The sequence below is a fragment of the Urocampus carinirostris genome, chromosome 12 (genome assembly GCF_059441175.1).
Source record: "Urocampus carinirostris isolate Australia breed hairy pipefish chromosome 12, RoL_Ucar_1.0, whole genome shotgun sequence".
In the NCBI taxonomy this organism is placed as follows: domain Eukaryota; kingdom Metazoa; phylum Chordata; class Actinopteri; order Syngnathiformes; family Syngnathidae; genus Urocampus; species Urocampus carinirostris.
Window position 1 is genome coordinate 9,989,218 of NC_142360.1, and position 19,726 is coordinate 10,008,943.

Consider the following 19,726-nt stretch of genomic DNA (forward strand, 5'->3'; position numbering starts at 1 on the left):
AGTTGAGGCCGCCACGGGTTTAATCTGCCAGTGAAGCGTCTACTCACCTCACAAGATTAGCGGCCCATTACCTTTGCCAAGGACGTATTAATTCCATCGATTTGTTTGTTTCTGTAAACCAAAGTTTGTCTACTAATAAATAAGACTAAAAATGTGTAGAAAAATATTCTGAGATAGAACAAATACATCGTAAAGAACAGTATTTCTCAACCTTTTTTCGAGCACACTTTTTCATTAAAAAATCTTAACGCACATCAAAAAGTTTAAAAAATAATTCCGGCACCATTTTTTCTTTAAAGCTGAAATTATCATTTTGCCTAAATTAGTTTTTCATATAAGTATTGAGACTCTTTGTGATTAAGGTTTATACAAGTAAACTTGACTTGACTTAATTTGTGGTCACCATGGCTCATTTGTTGTGTTTATTAAATTTTCTGTAAATTTTTATTTGACCGTATTTCTTACAACACCTGGTATTCAGCCAGCAGAGATGGGAAGCTGTGTCGTTGCTGTCTTGCACTTTCCGGACTAATTTCAACATGTTACCTAGTGTTCTCTTTTATTGACGTTTACTATGTTTGTGTACTGTGACCCAATGCTAAATCTATTCCACCCTGGTCATACTGGAAGGGGGATTACCACTTTACCGCTTTTTTCCTCACACTGAGGTTTTTAGTTTTTCCTTGCCCGCATGTTGGTTTATGATCAGGCGATGGTGTCACTGTAATCCTGTGCAGTCCTTTGAGACATTTTTGTGATTAAGGGCTATTCAAATAAATGTGACTTGACCACCTTTATTATCTGTTTTTCCAAGTTGGAGTATTTATGTCTTTGATTTTGTAAAAATAATAATAATACTACCTAAAATAAGCAAAATGTATTTGCCGGTAGGACTGAAAAATATTTCACAAGCTGGATATATTTCTTTTAATATTTTCCATTTTTGTTTTAGTAAAATAAGATAGTAATAATGATAATCAGCAGAATGAAGTGCAAAATTTTAACTTTATGATTTATTTTTGCAGCACAATCTTAAACGGCTTAATCAATTAAGGTACTGAATATATACCCATGTACTGTTGAGAGAAAAAAATTATGTTTGTAAAAGAGATTCGTAATCTACTGCCACCTACTGTTATGTATGAATGTTAGTATTGGAAAAAGGCAAAGATATGTAACAATGGAACCTTTTTGCAAAAATTAAATTGGACCATGTCTCACAGTGCACTGGTGGGCCCCACCAGTGCACTGTGAGACATGCTGATTAAAAACACTGCAATACCAATTTGCATAAACATAAGAGTAATTTTTAAATTTCAAACCTATTCTAATTGCAGGCTGTTGAGGTAAAGTATGGACTGACCTCAGTGCTCGTCGCACTGAGCTTCTCTTTGATAAGAACAAATTGAATTAAGGTGGTCTTTGATTGAATCATCTTCATATTTCCTTCCTGTGAGGAAAAAGACAAGATAATGAGTTGGGTGGTAATTAGTTAATGTTTTTTAGCTCCATTACATCAAAGCAGGCGGGTTTGTTTCACGATACGAGTTATTTGACTCTCATATAGTCACATAGTATCAGTTTTGATCGCTCAGCACTATACTTTGTCTCAGAGTGTCAGATCACACTACATGTCAATGCAGTAAGCCAACTCGTGGAGTGTCCTTAGTGAGTGCAGCCTGGGGCTACTTCAGGATTTCCCTAGCTGGACGTTGACCCGTGCTTAAGCAAATGCGATCCAAGCAGAGATCAGAAGTTCGTTTCACAGCCTGAAGAGAAAAGCACAGACTCTGTTGGAATATTTGGGAGTCAGCCCTAGTATTGGGTACGGTTTGCGGAAGCTCAGCGGGTGACTGAGCTCTTGCATTTCATGACGTTGGTTTTCGCTTCTTCAAGATTCCATGCATGCAGAATTGTCCTGAAAAGTCAATCAAGCATAAAGTGAGATGCTGATGCCTCTTGAAGGTTTTAGAAAACTCATTGCATGGCATGACTTCGAGGAACACACAAATTACGCTTGCGTCTTTTACGGAATGACAAATTAATTGTTATGGACAAGTTCATATTAATTTACACTTATAAAGGACTATGTTGTGTACTTTACATTTCTTTTTGTATTCAAATCTTTATAATTGGCTTCAGCACCCAGAATAATTACTTACAGTGAAGGAAATAAATATTTGAACACGATGCTATTTTGCTATTTGTCCCACTTAGAAATCATGGAGGGGTCTGAAATTTTCATCGTAGGTGCATGAGATAAACTAAAAAGAAAAATCCAGAAATCACAATGCATTATTTTTTTAACGATTTATTTATGTGATACAGCTGCAAATAGATATTTGAACACCTGTGTATCGTCTAGAATTCTGACCCTGAAAGACCTGTTAGTCCGCCCATTTAAAGTCCACCTGCACCCCATGTATCATCCTGAATCAGATGCACCAGTTTGAGTTCGTAAGCTGCATAAAGACACCTGTCAACACCTTACAATTAGTAAGACTTTGACTTGTAACATGGTGAAGACCAGAGAGCTGTCCAAAGACACCAGAGACAAAATTGTACCCTTCCACAAGTCTGGAAAGGGCTACGGAGCAATTGCCAAGCAGCTTGGTGAAAAAAGGTTCACTGTTGGAGTAATCATTAGAAAATGGAATGAAATGGATAACCGTCAATCTCAATTGGAGCGGAACCTCATGCAAGATATCACCTCCTGGGGTCTCAATGATTCTAAGAAAGGTGAGGAATCAGCCCGGAACTGCACGTCAGGAGTCAGTCAATGACCTGAAAAGAGCTGGGACCACCGTTTCCAAGGTTACTGTAGGCAATACACCAAGAAGTCATGATTTGAAATCATGCATGGCACGAAAGCTTCCCCTGTTAAACCAGCACATGTCAAGGCCTATCCTAATTTTGCATATGTCCATTTGGATTATACAGATGAGTCATAGGAGAAAGTTTTGTGGTCAGATGAGACCAAAATAAAACTTTTGGTCATAATTCCCCTAAGGGTGTTTGGAGGAATAACAATGAAGCTTACAATCCGAAGAACATCATCCCTACTCTGAGGATCTGAGGAATGGTGGTCGTAGCATCATGCTTTTAGGGTGTTTTTTTTTTTGCACATGGGACAAGAGGAGTGCATTTCATTAAAGAGAGGATGACTGGGGCTGTGTATTGTGAAATTATGGGGAACAACCTCCTTCCCTCAGTCAGAGCATTGAAGATGGGTCTTGGCTGGGTCTTCCAACACGACAACGACCCGAAGCACACAGCCAGGAAAACCAAGGAGTGGCTCCGCAAGAAGCATATTAAGGTTCCAGCATGGCCCAGCCATTCTCCAGATTCAGATTCAGATTCAGATTCAGATCTACTTTATTGTCATTCTAGTACACGTGTATACAGAACGAAATGTCGATATATTTCCTCGAATGTACAGATATAAGTAAAAGTTGTATTGTATTATGGCTACGTATAGTATTTTACCATACCATAGTGCCGATAGTGCAAGAGGAGTAGCTAACCAGATGTGCAAAATGGGCATTCAGGTTAACAAGTCAGGTAAACAGTAACCCAGACCTGAACCCAATCGAAAATCTTTGGTGGGAGCTCAAACTCCGCGTTTCTCAGCGACAGCCCAGAAACCTGACTGATCTAAAGAAGATCTGTGTGGAGGAATGGGCCAAGATCCCTCCTGCAGTGTGTGCAAAGCTGTTGAAAGACCACAGGAAACGTTTGACCTCTGTAATAGCAAACAAAGGCTACTGTACCAAATATTAACATTAATTATTTCAGGTGTTCAAATACTTATTTGCAGCTGTTTCACACAAACGGATTGTTAAAAAAAAAATCATGCATTGTGATTTCTGGGTTTTTCTTTTTAGTTTATCTCTCTCACAGTGGACATGCGGCTACAATGAAAATTTGAGATCCCTCCATGATTTCTTAGTGGGAGGAATAGCAAAATAGCAGGGTGTTGAAATACTTATTTTCTTCACTGTATGTTAGCATAGGTAAAGCCAAGATAACATGGACAATGTGTTTGTGTATGTGCTAATATGATTAAGCTCTTAACAAGGCCTAAGTGGATCACGAGAAAAATAAGAAGATACCATTACGACTTCCCTTGATTAGAAAAACATCGTAATCAAAGAAAACAACATGGTGGAAGGTGCATTACAAAAACAACAACAGAAATGAATCCTTTGGGTAAAAGCAGCAACATGTCAAGAATTGAAACACATTACATACTGCATTTCCCTGGAACATGAACTTTAAGGGTTGACATGAATGTGTTATAGATCGGTTTTACATTTTCAAATGATACTCACCTCATTAATAAAAAAAAAAACCCATCATGCAGTATTCCCCTAGATAAGAATATCCTCCAAGACGTTTGTAGCGATACAGTGGAATTGCAACAGACGGGTCAGGTAGTCTCAAATACCGAGAATATTTGATGGAAGCACACTACAATCTGGGGTGAGCACATGCCCATTTCAGGGTCATCTCTAGAGCAACGTGATCCCCGTGGGCACCTCAGCTCTCCTCAGGGGGCACCCTGGTGTTCTGTAAATAGCACACCAGAGGTGGGTCATTGTGAATGTTTAGGAAAATTATTTTAGTGGTTGAACTTGACAGTCTATTTAATCATACTTCCAATAACAACCTGCCAACATGGTAACAACATAGCAATGACATGATGGGTTTTTATTTTAGTAACGCATATCAAGCTGCGTTTGCACAAACTAGTAACAAAAAGTAGCTCTCAGCTTGATAAGGTTTAAGATCTTTGATCGAGAGAAAGGGATTTCTTTTCAGGTGAAAAACTACAACTATCTAGAAAGACTCGTTAGAACCTGTGGCCTTTAATACAAAAAAAAGTGAACAACCCTTGTAAAATGCATGATTTTCTCCCTGGTTACAATTTCAGATACATTTGTTGGAATGTGCCTAAAGTCAATGCAGACTTTATGTAAGAAGTAGTTGCTGGTGACCCTTCAGAACAGAAACAGATGCATTCGCATTATTGGAAAGTAGGTACATTTAAAAGGAACGAGCAATCTCTACACAACATTGTGGAGTGATTACTTGATAAACTTTAGATTACACAATTTATAAGTTCAGTGACATCTGTTGGTGTTGTTTTTCTTGTCATCCTCTATTTTTACCCAGACGCCTATTCCTGGGTTTTGTTTTGAGCAAAATGCTTCTATTTTAAACAGCTTCCATTTTTAGAAAAACCCCACAGGTAGTGACAGGAAATCATTTTATTTATAAAACAAAATTGGTGGCTACGTGAACATCAGAATGTGTGCGGTGGTACAAAGCAGGTGACCCTGCCCCCCCCCCCCAAAAAAAAGAATGTGCCGGAAAGGGTAACAAACAACCTGTGAAATGTGTTTCTGACCTAAGACTGTGATATGTGCTCTGCTTTGTCCTCATTCTGTTGGCTATTAATTACAAAACGGATTGAAATTATTCTCTCCACCGCCCAAGATATGAAACAATTTATTACAACAAAATGTGCATTAAGGTAGAACTTATAAAGTTTTGACCCTGTGTTCTTGGCTGGGTCCATCCTTTAAAATGTGCTTTGAAACTGACCATTGAGTCATCACTCTGTCGCTAGGCAACACCGCCGCCTGTCCGTCAGTTCCTGTGTCCTTTACGGCAATCACTCTCCTTCAGGAAGGTCCACATGAGCGTATTGACGATATCGGGCTGGTCTTGCTGAAGCCAGTGGCTGGCCCCCGAAATGACGTTGAGGCGGAAGTGGTTGCGGATGTGCACCCGGCACGCTTCTGCCATCTCCTGATCCACGAAAGCGTCACGCTCGCCCCACAAAAGAAGCACTGGGGAACGCACCTGGTTGTGGTTCAGTGGCAGAGAGCTGGAATAAAATGAAAGTGTAAGTAGTTTAAAAACACCCGAGAGTGTGAAATGAAAAGGAAAACCCAAGTCAGAGTTGTACTTTTCCCACTCTGTTTGATGCTATAAACAACGTGTGATTGGGGAGCAGATGGTAGGTTCGTTCATGTGTGATGAGTTCATTCATTCAAACATGATGCTCTAAAGACATTTGTGCTCGTTTTTCTCAGCTTTTATTTGCTTAAGTGGTTGTTTGCTTTTTGTCTGATCTTACAGTAGAGGGCGCCACATGAGCACCACAACAATAGGGCTTGCAACGGTGGGGAGTTGGGGGCTTGTCACGGCTGACTTGGGGCGAGAACGAGAGTACATCCTGGACTTGCAGGCTATAAATGTCGGCACACGTGAAAAACTGTCGGCAGCTAATCTCGGGTGATACGTCCACGATGAGAACCCGGAAGTTCTCAGCGTGGCAAATCTGCCCATCACTAACCTATGGTCCTCATTTATCTTCACTTTCCTTTTATCTCATTTATCTTTTTTTAAGTCTTTATTACATGTTTATCCAAGAGTGCCTTGTCAAATATTTTTCTAAAGATTTTCCACAACGTTGCTATCGATGATAATAAGGACAATTCTAATTTTAATCTCTCCTTTTACTCTTTTAAAGTATAAACACAACATTAAGGAGGCTGATTTTCTAATGAAACGTTGCCATGGCAACAGCTGTTAGGAGGTGTTCAAGGTGACACATAAAGACAATGGGCCGTGTCAAAGCATACCGAGCAACATCTGACCCCCTCAAACGAGGATTATCAAAGTATGAAAATCAATTCACACAATGCTTGAGATGTTACCAAAAAATGCAAATCGCTCTACTGAACCAAATTTGCAGCATTCATTGATCCTCCAATTTTAAAACCAAATTGCAGGAGCAGTAATACGATTTAAAACCTACAATTATGGTATGCAATAAATGTTTGTTTTTCATCATATGATTGAATAAAGTGTGTTTTAGGAAATAGAAAAATTTGACCCCCCCTCACCTGAAAACATTCCTGAAGTAGTTGAGCGCGGCTGTCAATGCTCCAGGCTGAGACAGCGCGTACAGGTACGCTTCCAGCTCCTCTGCCGTCAACCACCGTCCTTTGCGAGCCATTCCGGTGCTCCGACTTGTGAACAAGGCCTTGAGAGCCTTGGGAGAAAAAGACGATGTGATACCGAGCAAAGCATTTGGATGGAAAAACAGTTTACAAGCTGGGTCGCTGTCACTTCCTGCTGACCACACAACACTCACTGCATCACTTCCATATGGACGCGTTATATAACCTCACCTTAGTTTCATCAACCGGGAAAAAGAACTTCTACTCATACAACCCTTACATACAATATAAAGATAAAATATCAATTGTCAAGTGTAGTGAGATATATCTAATAATCAAATTCAAGTGTGACATTTCAAACAATTAACAGAATTCCCATAGTCTAATGGGGAATATGGCAAACTTAAGGGACCACTTAACTGTGCAAATGGATTGTTTAAAGGGCATTGCACTGTAAAAGCTTCAAGGAGATAAAAATAATCACAGAGCTTAAGAATTTTCCACAGAAGATTGCCGTTCCTTTTTTTTCACCCTCCATGCTTCTATTTTTAGCCTCCACTCTGATGCGCTCTTGAAATAGCACACAGACGTGGGAAACACGTAGGAACAGACAGTGGGATGCCCTTGAAGAGAGTCAAGGTCTGGGGTGTGTGGAAGGCACCTTGAAGTCGTCGATGGAGAGCATAAGCTCAGGCAGACGAGGCAGCTGAAAGAAGAAGTAGTGGCTGCACTTCAACATCTGGCTGGGGTGACGCAAGGCGTAATCTGAACCACCAGAAGACAAGAAGAAGTCAGAGATGAAGTAAGGGATGGGGATAATGGAAGACAAGACACAAAGGAAGAGGGACGATAAAGGCAAAGAAGCTGTGGAAGAAGAGGGGGAGAGGGAAGTTGAAAAATGAATGGAAGAGGACGATGCAAAAGGAGTTGAGATGGGAAAAGTAATGAACGATGGAATAAAAGCATAAAGGGAAACAGATAAAGGAGAAGAGAATCAGAGAAAAGGAATTTGGCAACGGGAGTGAAAGAAAGCAAGAGCATGGAGAATGAGCAAAAATGGTAAAAGGTCTGCATTTATATAGCACTTTTCAAGTCAATGAAGACCTCCCAAAGCGCTTTACAATGTGCTTCACACTTACCCATTCACACACAAACTCACACACCAATAGTGGCCATGCAGCTATGCAAGGCGCCGACCTGCTTATTGGGGACATAAGGCATTCAGTGTCTTGCCCAAGGACACTTCGACGTATAATACGGAGGAGCCGGGAGTGGGACCTGCGATCTCTTGATCCCAAGATGAGCGCTCTACCTCCTTAGCTAATGCAATGATTGAGAAAAAGACAAGCAAGGGGAAAAGGGAAACCAAGAAAGGGAAGCACAAAGTGACAGGGGAGAGAAATGGGACAGGAAGGGTCAATGGAAAAGCAGATAAATGAAAAAAAGAGGAAGGAAATGAAGGAATTAAGAGGAAAGTGGAGAACAAATATGATGAAAAGAAGGTGGTGAAAAACGAGAATATAAGTGGACAACAGAAGAACTGGAGAAGCATGAAAAAAGTGAAGCAGAAAAAAACACAGAGAAATAAACTGAGGAGGAGGGGGATGAGAAACAAAATGTGGAAAATGATAGAAAAGATGTGAGAGGAGAAAAGGTGAAATTGAACCAATAGGGTAGAAGAGGAGATGAGGTATCAAAACAAATGTGTGATGAGGAGAAAACTAAGTGAAAACAAAGAAAAGATGACCTGGGGATGGCAGCAAATGGATGTGGGCTGGAAAAAAGGAGTACAAGAGAGAAGCATAACAGGCCCGGAGAAGGAAGTGTGCTCGTTAGATTGAGATCACGTTTGTTTTCTTTTTTTTTTATCCTTCCTGTGTTGTGTTAACAGATGGATATTGTGTTAGCAGAAGGCGCTAGTTCAAGCTAATTAACGTCCGTAATTAAAGCAATGGCCTCAAGCTGCAATGTGGCCGGCCTCCTCCTTTACACTTTCACGGCCAGCCTACTTAGAGAATATTGTGGTATAAAGGTAAGATTCGGTATAAAATAAAATCCAGCCCCACCCAAGTCGGCAAGTATTAAGGCCCGTGTAGAGTAGTCAACGTTTGGTCAGAATTCGATTTTGCAATGTCAGAAAACAATTAAACAATGTCAAAACATGTGAAGTAAATACCTGTACTGTGTTTTGAGTCAATCACATAGATGTTATCTGACTGATACTGCTGGAATTTGAGGTTGGAAAGGGTGGGCTATGGCTGCATTTGCGCATCAAGGGTTGGCGGAACAACTCCACCACAGGGGGTCCGCCCCTCCCGGGAGATCGATGATTACACAACACAAGATTGAACACAATAAAAAAAACAGTAGGCAGCAACTGATATAGCAGCGATCCATGATAAATATTGGTGATTTAAAGATAATTGGTTATTTACAGTGCAAATACAGATGACATAATTTGACATATAGGTGCAGTTTAGTTGATTTTAGTATTGTGACAGCGTTGGGGAAGAAGCTGTCTCAGAGTTTATCTGTTTTGGCTATAATGGATCAGCATTGCCTACTAAAGGGTAGCAGTCTTAACAAATGGAAACCGAGTGTTGTCCTTTATGATGCCTTCGGCATTGTTCAGGCATCTGGTATTTTAAATGTCATGTGAGGAAGGCAGTGTGCTGCCAATGATTTTTGTGCAGTATCTAAACGTAAATGTAAATAGTCCGCATTTATATAGAGCTTTTCAAGTCAAAAAAGGCCTCCCAAAGCGCTTTACAATGTGCTTCACACTTTTTTCTTTTATACACTAACTATCTGTCACCCTCTACAGCCTCTTCCCGTCTGCTACTGTGCACTTTGAGTGCCACACTGACACAGCGTAGGTCAGCAGTCTCTCTATGGTGGAGTGGTAAAAGGTCATCAGCAGGCTTGTGCTTGGCTTTTTTTTTTTTTTTAGTACTCTCAGGAAGTGTAGGCGCTGCTGGACCGTCTTGATCAAGGCTGTTGTGTTTGTCGTCCAGGATAAGTCCACAGAGATATGGTCCCCAGGAATTTGAATTTCATTAAAGTAAACCTTTCCCGTGGTTCAAAGTAAAAGTATCTGTCCGAAGTTGCTATGTGTATTGTGGGTAGACGTAAGACATGCGTCTCTTCTTAAAAAGCCCAAGTGAAACCACATCACCGTGTTGAAAGCTCCGTTACTGTGGCCACGCGATGTTGCTATGAAATTACGGCGGTGAATCATTGAAAAAGACAATTGATAAATGTTACTAAATCTTTTACTTCAATCTTATGTGTTCACATTTTTAAGACCTTTGTAAATTGGATTAAAGACATTTTAATGCCATTTAAGGCCTTATTTTTAGAATAACAAACTCAACTTTTAAGACTTTTCAAGGATCCGCGTTGACCCCGTTTTTGCCCCAAGATGTTTTAATGGGATGGATGACACAACGATGGACGGCGTCACGGAAATTTACCTGCGTGGATGGACGGATGAGGACAGTTGAGGACAATGAGCTTGGCCACCATCTCTGGGTAGTTGATGGCAAACAACCACGCAATGGTGCCACCCCAGTCGTGACCTACAAGGAAGCAACGGTTGTACCCTACAACAAAAGACAGACACAAAAAGTCATTTAAAATAATCGTATGTTGTCCTAGTCAAACTTTACTGTCACTTGGACTTTGTAACCATGGCGACCATCGTTTAGTGCATCTGTCACTCAGTTCAAGGCCTCAAAGCGCCATCGTCAAAGCGGTTACCGTGGATACCATCACGGCGAGCTCACCAAGATGCTCCACGATGTCCTTGACGTCGGCGAGCAGCAGGTCCGGTCTATAGCTGTCCACAGTGAGCGGCAGGTCTGAATCTCCATAGCCTCGCATGTCCACCGCCACCACACGAAACTCACTCTTGAACTCGCGCAACTGGTAGCGCCAAGAGAACCTGCGATACAAAAACACACCCAGTAAAAAAAGACCTATATCTTTGTTCCCAAATAGAAATACATTTGCTTTATCGATCACAATTTGGCCAATTTTAGTCTTTCCAAAAATGCAGAAAGTTTGTTAGTAGAATTTGGATTTTGTTTTTACGAAACCATTGATAGTTTTTAGGATCATGCAGATGATATTGGGGGTAGATTTGCCTAGACGCCGTTTTATAAACTAAATAATAAGAAATTTGTTTTGAGCAATTGTAATAAATGTGTTTTAACAAACAGAGAATCGAAGTGAAAAGATTTTAATTGATCAGATTCCTCCAATAATTGACAAGATCCATCCATCCATCCATCCATTGTCTTCCGCTTATCCGGGGTCGGGTCGCAGGGGCAGCATCCTTAAAAGGGAAGCCGAGACATCCCTATCCCAGCCACCTCCTCCAGCTCATCCGACGGGATCCTGAGGCATTCCCAGACCAGCCCAGAGACATAGTCTTTCCAGCGTGTCTTGGGTCGCCCCCGGGGCCCCTGCCCGTGGGACATGGCCTGAGCACCTCCCGAGGGAGGCGTCCAGGAGGCATCCTTATCAGATGCCCAAGCCACCTCAACTGGCTCCTCTCAATGCGAAAGGAGCAGTGGCTCTACACAGAGTCCCTCCCGGATGAGTGAGCTTCTCACCCAATGTTCCCTCTAAGCTGCGCGCGTGCGCAACCGCGCACTGCCCGCATATTCTCAGCGCACAAAAAAATCTATCCGGCGCAATGTTCCCTCTAAGCTGCGTGTGTGCGCAATTGCGCACTGCCCAGAGCTTTTCCGCGCACAAAAAAATCTAGCCAGCTCCCAAAAATCAGAGCTCGAAATGGCTAATTGAGAAGCGAATTAAGTCAAAGTTCAGTGCATGAAGGTAAAAATACACGGGTTCCCCTGACGTTGTGTTCTAAATGCTGTATTTTGAAGTCATGGTCGAAGTCGGACGAAGTTGAGTAAAGTCAGTAGAGTTTTTCGAGAACCGTCTTCTTCGGCTCGGCTCTTCGGGTTGTTTTTGCCTCTTTCATCCCTATATGACCAAATATTATGTAAAATTATGCACAAAATGACTTAAAGGAAGGGGGAAAAGAACAAAAAGAAAAAAATACCAAAATGAAAAAGTAGTGAAAAGCTGAGAAAAAAGATACAAAAGGAAGAGAAAAAAGAAGGAAAAATTTTAGAAGAAAGCCAGAAAAAAAAGAAAAGAAAGAAACAAAGGAAATCAAGTAAATACAGAACAAAAAAAAAGTAACAGCTAGGAAAAATAAACACAATGAGATTTTTTAAAGGAATTAAAATTTTTTTGTGGAAAAAAACAGGGAAAAATAAGGAAAAGTTTGTGTTGCATTCAAATAATTTCCAATTATACCATGTCAATCTTGTTGCCAACATTGTACTTCCACTAAAAAATGTGATTAAATACAGTTGTGTATCGTGCGACCGACTAAATAAGCCCCCCAAAATGTTAGTATTATGCAACAACAGATACCAGGAAAAAAAAGCAATGGAAATCTTGTGAAAGAATTGTTGTAAAAACAATTGACTTTTGTAGGCCGTACATCCTTTGCAATAACAAATTAGTCAATTCATTCAAAAGTGAAACATTTTTTTGCATTGTCGGGAACTCAGCAAAATGTAACGTGATGTCATGTTTTGGACATGTTTGATAATGACTTAGTTGCCACACTTGAGATTGCTGTTGCTCACTGTTATTTCAAGCGTTGCTCACCGACTTTGTGTGAACGCTCAGACCCGTGGAAAATCTTTAAGGGAGAACCCAGACACCCTGCGGAGGAAACTCATTTCAGCCACTTGTATCCGGCATCGTGTTCTTTCGGTCATAACCCACAGTTCATGACCATAGGTGAGGGTAGGAACGTAGATCGAGAGCTTTGCCTTTCGGCTCAGCTCCCTCTTCACCACGACGGACCGGTACAAGGTCAGAATGACGACAGACGCTGCAGCTACCCGTCTGTCGATCTCCCTTTCCATCCTACCCTCTCTCGTGAACAAGACCCCAAGATAATTGGGGCAAGATCTCAACCTCGAACCCGGAGGGAGCATGCCACCCTTTTCCGGCTGAGCACCATGGTCCCGGACTTCGGGGTGCTGATCCTCATCGCCGCTGCCTTCACACTCGGCTGCGAATCGCTACAGTGAGAGCTGAAGATCACGACCTGAGAAAGCCAACAGCACCAGGTAATCTGCAAAAAGCAGTGACGTTATGCTAAGGCCCCCAAACCGGACTCGCTCCCTACCAAGGCTGCGCCTAGAAATTCTGCCCATAAAAGTTATGAACAGAATCGGTGACAAAGGGAAGCCCTGACGGAGTCCAAACCTCACCGGGAACAAATCCGACTTACTGCTGGCAATGCGGACCAGGCTCTGGCACCGGGCATACAGGGTGGAACATTGGTAATTGACTAGATAATTGACTGAATAAACAAATATTAAAAACTTACAGCCCAAGCTGTTTTAGCATCCACATGTTTAAGTATCAGGTAAATAAAGCATTTAATAGGAGCACAACTCACATGAATACATTCTATGTTGGAAGTGTAGCAAAGAGAGATGTACGCTGATACATGCTTTGTGGGAATGTTACAAAATAGCTCCTTTATGGAAAAATGTTGACTGCATTGGAAAATGGTTGAAATAGTCTCTCCCAGAATCACTGGGACTGTGTCTTCTGGGACACAGAAGTGTGGTGCCCTACTTGGACATATATTTTTATGAAAATACTATAGAGTGGACTCATGACATGCGCTGAGACAATTTTGAAGCTCCCGGATAGCCCAGCCATAAATTATTGTAAGAGACTGATGATGGAGGCTACAGCTGGTGAAAAAATGTTGGGGAGATACTTGTTGAGTGTGACTAAAGAGCGATGGGATGACTTTTGTAAATTTCTATCGCAACCAGAATCTGTAACGCCTCCATATTTGTAGTGCATTGCGCCACACTCCTAGTAAAGTATATTGATGGATTTTTATCTTTTGTTGCTGCGCACTTTGACAGTATAATCAGATCATTTCAGTAAAATTTAGGACAAATTACTCAGTTCTTTAAGGTTCCATCTGACGTACCCGCATCCATCGAAGAGCAAAACCAAATAGTCTTGACATGGCTTGCCTATGCACCAGAGAGATGTGAACGCAACCTGACAGTGTCTTTGACCCCAATCCACGAGGGTTTTATATCATATCATAATCCAAGCGATGGCTTGGGGCTCAAAACAACATCTTAAAGGCTTTGGCCAAGTGAACTATTTTGATCACCCAGGGTGATCTGAGAATTTAGTTTAAAAAAAAGAAGAACAATTTAGGGCAGAAGAAATAAAGGTGCGTATTGACCAACCAGAACTCGGGGAAGCCGTGAAGGAAGAGCATGAGTGGCTTGCCACGCTCACCCGCTGCCACGTAGTGAAACCTCAAGCCAGACTCCTGCAAGCAAAAAGACCATAAATGACAAAAATACACACTTGTTGCAATTCAGTAATAACCGGAAAAGCATGCCAGGGTTGTTGCACCCTATTCAAAATGACAGTAAAAATACAATATCATGGTAAAAAAAATGTCACTTCAGATTCCTTTATAGTGGGGTCGGGAACCTATGGCGCACTGGCCATATAAGGCTCTTTTCATGAGTACGTACGGCTCTGAGACAAATTCGATTTAATTAAATTTTCTGCACGAGTTTACAAAATTTAGTGAGCAAAGCCCATTTTAATGCATGCGAAGTCCAACCAACACTGAAGTTTCTGTTGGTCCAGTATCTATAGGGCACATTTTAAACTATAGTTTACGATTAAAGTGTAACATAAAAAAAAAATTGGTCTGAACATCGCAATAAAATCCTTTAAATGGAAGCTTATCAATGAATTTGTGTTCACTGCTGAGACACATTTTGATGAAAATCCACATAATCGGTGCAAGTTCAACCTGCAACATGATTGGGTAGCTACTTTCTGGTTTGACTCATTGCAGTGCGTACACATCACAAACAATACATTTTAACAGATTAGCTTATTTAATCAACCATCATTTGCAAAACTGATCCCAGATAATCTTATCGATTTGAAATGTGTTAAAGGAGCTCCTGGGGTATGAAAAAGTGAGTCGATGCTGTTGAACTGAAGCTTTAATGACATTGGATGCATCTTACATGCAAATTTGGGTGAGTTCCATCCTTTGAAAACTCGATGCGGCCCAACTTCACTCAGACCCTATTTCCTGAGGCCCCCAGGTAAAATGAATTTGAGACCCCTAGTCTGATGTGTTAATGTGAAATCTTAAATTACGTTCACTTTAGTTTTTTAGGCTAAAAGCAAGTGCCTAACTTGGGCATGGATGGAAACTCATCCCCACCATTGGTGAACAATCATTGTTTTTCCCCACCATAATTATGTGATCACTTGGAAAAAAATTTGCTGTGTCCCCACAAATGCCAAAGACAGGAGAGTCGACTCAGAACCGGCAAACAAGACAGGCAGAATCAGAACCGGCAAGACAGGAGAGTCGACTCAGACCCGGCAAACAGGACAGGCAGAATCAGAACCGGCAAAACAGGAGAGTCGAATCAGAACCGGCAAAACAGGACAGGCAGAATCAGAACCGGCAAGACAGGAGAGTCGACTCAGAACCGGTAAACAGGACAGGAGAATCAGGAGAGTCGGAATCAGGACTGGCAGGCAGCGGAGTCGGTCTGGCAGGCAGCGGAGTCGGAGTGGCAGACCGGAGAGTCGAAGTCGGACTGGCAGGCAGCGGAGTCGGAGTCGGAGTGGCAGGCTGCGGAGAGTCGAACAGGCAGGCCGCGGAGAGTCGAACAGGCAGGCCGCGGAGAGTCGAACAGGATGGCCGGAGAGTCGAACAGGCAGGCATGGGAGTCATTGCGCAGTCATAAGGCCGAAGGTGCCTTAGCCAATTTCGCCACGTTGGAAATGACTTGCCGAACTGCACATTCTAAAGGGGAATTGGGCTGCTGGTTCTGGCTTTCATAGTCGTCAGGGGGCAGATGTACGAACGCGGGGTCCATTCTGGTCGGAGGATTCTGTCAAAGGGACCAGAACAGAGCAGGAGACCCCAGAGCGTTCGTTACAAGTCTTTTATTTGGGGAAGCGTACAGGGTTAGCGGGAGACGCGATGACCGTCGAACGTCAGCAGCAACGCCGTGAAGACAACTTCGGAACACGTAGCCAATCGTAGCGTGGGACAGAAGCAGGTCGAGTTTACCGGGACTGGAGAGAAGATCGTAGCGTGGGGCGGAAGCAGGTCGAGTTTACCGGGACTGGAGAGAAGATCGTAGCGTGGGACGGAAGCAGGTCGGATCGTAGGCCGGCAGGCAGAATCAGGTAAACAAGAATGCACAGGTAATCGGGAGAGTCATACGGGGTACAGAAGTAATCCTCCGACGAAGAGGTCTCTGCGTAGCGTGCTTAAAAAGGGAACATAACCCAATCAGGAAGCGCATTCCAGCGCGCCAGATGATTACCCCAGGTGGCTCCACTTGGGTAATCATGACAAAAGCAGGGGTGGAGAACATGTGGCTCTAGAGCCGCATACGGCTCTTGGCCAAAAAGAATGCGTCTCTTTGCCTCATCATATTTTCTATATACTGTGGCTCTTTGCCTTGTTTCATGTTTAGTTTTCTTTTCCTTGAAATCAACACAAGAACAATACTTTTTGTATTGTAAGGAGAGGAGTGTGTTATGGGAAATAATGTTTTTATCTGTGTGTGTCTGTCTGTCATGGCAGGTCAGTGCGTGGTGTGGCTCTTTGACTCTCACAGTTAAAAATTTCGGCTCTTTGTGTCAAACTTGTTCACCACCCCTGGTCTAAAGGATCTAATTTGAACCTTTAACAGTAGTTTCTAAAATTGAGGATTGTTTCACATGCCAAATTGGGTTAATAATTGGCTTCTGGGCTTGACAAAAACAACACCTTTGGGAGTTACAGGTTGCATGTGACACAAAAGATTGACTAAAGCTTTAGGTGTTTCTGTTCTTGAGGGAAGCAATTATATTTCCAACAAGAGATAAGGAACCTGGATTATGATGAAAAAAAATCTAAATTGGAGAAAGGAATCCCTCTTTTTCATTTTTTTTTAATCTGATCCCGAGTACCCAATAAAGTAAACGCATGTTCCAAATGCTGCTATAGTGACGACGACAACAACACTTCTCAGAGTGAAGTTTCCCACACGCATAGATGTGCGCGCCCGCGCCAGACAAAAACAAAACTCGCACGCGCACGGCCTCCTCGATCACGACTCAAGGTGCACTCGTCCGTCCAGCCGCGAGCATTCGCACACATGCTCCCGTAGCTCCCTCACCTTGATCCGCACGTAGCAATGCGTTCCCAAGGACGTGTCGTGCAGACACGCTGGCGGAGTCTCCCGCAACGTCCAGCGAAAGGTGGCTGTCGGCCGCGCGATGGCGCTCCAGCAGAGCCTCAGCAGTGCGGCGGCGCCGCAAAGCGCGCAGAAGGTGCCGATCAGAGACCAGTAGGCGCAAAGTCGGAGGCGCAGTGCCAGGCGGATGAGCAGCGGAGGCGGCAGCGTGCACGGTCGCTGCGGCATATTTGCATGGCGTCGCCAGCCGCGTCTCGAAGGGAGGATGAAGATGGGGAGGAAGGAGAGGAAAAGGAGAGACGAGAGGGAGGATCCTGAATCGCGAGCTGCTCAATGGGACGAAAGAATGGGAGGGAAAAGGGAAAGGGAGGGCGGGAGCGGGTAGTGTTGTTGTTTGCGGCCAATCAAGAGTTAATGTTCCACCAAGCGGCTAGTCTTGTGTTTGGGGCATGTACAGGAGGAACAATGCACGAGGAGCTCTCCTAACACAAACACATAAACTGGTCAAGTACAATTAAAGGGAAATCGTGTTTTGAATGGTAATACCCTATACAACGTTTGTTACTGCACACCCTTTAAGCACGTTAAACATAACCAACAGCACATTCAGCAACAGCTTCCAACAGGCTTCATTATTAGAAACAATAAACAGCTCTCTAGACGCTTTTTGTGAATGGTCAATTTGTATTTTTTTTCGTTGGATTTCCTGTTGTTGACTTTACATTTGTTCAATGTTTTAAAGTTTTTTTTTTCCATTTTAACTTTTGATGATCGATTTGTAAATATTTTGTTTCCATTGCTTTTCAGGGATTCGTTTCATATTTAACTTTTTAAAACAAAACAAATAAAGTAACCTTGTATTTCATAATTTGTTGTTGCAATGAAAAGTCCATCCATCCATTATCTTTCGCTTATCGGAGGTCGGGTCGCGGGGGCAGCAGCCTTAAAAGGGAAGCCCAGACGTCCCTATCCCCAGCCACCTCCTCCAGCTCATCTGACGGGATCCCGAGGCGTTCCCAAGCCAGCCGAGAGACATAGTCTCTCCAGCGTGTCCCGGGTCGCCCTCGGGGCCTCCTGCCGGTGGGACATGCCCGGAACACCTCCCGAGGGAGGCGTCCAGGAGGCATCCTTATCAGATGCCCGAGCCTCCTCAACTGACTCCTCTCAATGCGGAGGAGCAGTGGCTCTACACAGAGTCCCTCCTGGATGACTGAGCTTCTCACCTTATCTCTAAGGGAAAACCCAGACACCCTGTGGAGAAAACTCATTTCGTTCACTTGTATCCGGGATCGTGTTATTTCGGTTATAACCCAAAGTTCATGACCATAGGTGAGGGTAGGAACGAGAGGTTTGCCTTTCGGCTCAGCTCCCTCTTCACCACCGGTACAGGGTCCAGATGACGGCAGACGCTGCACCGACCCGTCTGTCGATCTACCGTTCCATCCTACCCTCACTCGCGAACAAGACCCCAAGATACTTGAACTCCTCCACTTGTGGCAAGATCTCATCCCCAACCCGGAGGGGGCATGCCACCCTTTTTCGACTGAGTACCATGGTCTCGGACTAAGATGTGCTGATCCTCATCCCGGCCGCTTCACACCCAGCTGCGAATCGCCCCAGCGAGAGCTGAAGATCACGGCTTGAGGAAGCTAACAGCACCACGTCATCTGCAAACAAATCTGACTTACTGCCGGCAATCCAGACCAGACTCTGGCACCGGGCATACAGGGACCGCACAGCCCGGATAAGACTGTGCGGTACCCCATACTCCCGAAGCACCCCCCACAGGGCCTCACGAGGAACACGGTCGAATGCCTTCTCCAAGTCCACAAAACACATGTAGACCGGACAGGCAAACTCCCATGCACCCTCAAGGACCCTGCAGTGTGTAGAGCTCGTCCACTGTTCCACAGCCAGGACGAAAACCACACTGTTCCTCCTGAGTACGAGCTTTTTGACCACCTCAGTGACTTCAACCCCAGAGATGTGAGAGTCCAATCCAGAGTCCTCCAACTCTGCTTCCCCAGAGGAAGACGTGTCGGTGGGATTGAGGAGGTCTTCGAAGTATTCCGCCCACCGATTCACAACGTCCCGGGTCGAGGTCAGCAGCGCCCCACCGGCACTATACACAGTGTCGACCCCCCCCCGGTAACCCGCGTCCGGGAGAGGGAAATTGAGGACCAATGTTCTTTCTCATCATAAGGGGTCTTGCAATGAAAAGTCAATATGTTTTATTGACATTTTGTTGCGTCACGCAGGCATTCCAGTTGGTTAATATAAAACGGTTTGAAGTTTAAATTAATTTCAAGTCTACGGGAGAGTAGAAAAAAATGCTATTTAGTAGAACAGATCAAATAATTCATTTTGTGCATTACATTATTAGTAGTTAATATATTGTTCTATTTTTATTCCTCCCTAGTTTTTCAATTCTGTTAACTT

General features: G+C 43.3%; 1 protein-coding gene across 1 annotated transcript; it reads right to left on the reverse strand.

Moving 5' to 3' along the window:
* Positions 1-4,517: 4,517 nt before the first annotated feature.
* ephx4 (epoxide hydrolase 4) lies at positions 4,518-17,642 on the reverse strand. Its single transcript, XM_088349419.1, has 7 exons — positions 17,270-17,642; positions 14,297-14,382; positions 10,760-10,917; positions 10,448-10,576; positions 7,636-7,739; positions 6,918-7,066; positions 4,518-5,893 (listed from the first exon to the last, which is right to left on the reverse strand). Exons 1-7 carry the CDS (start codon positions 17,513-17,515, stop codon positions 5,653-5,655), a joined length of 1,113 nt encoding a protein of 370 aa, XP_088205545.1. The 5' UTR covers positions 17,516-17,642; the 3' UTR covers positions 4,518-5,652.
* Between the last annotated feature and the right edge of the window lie 2,084 nt (positions 17,643-19,726).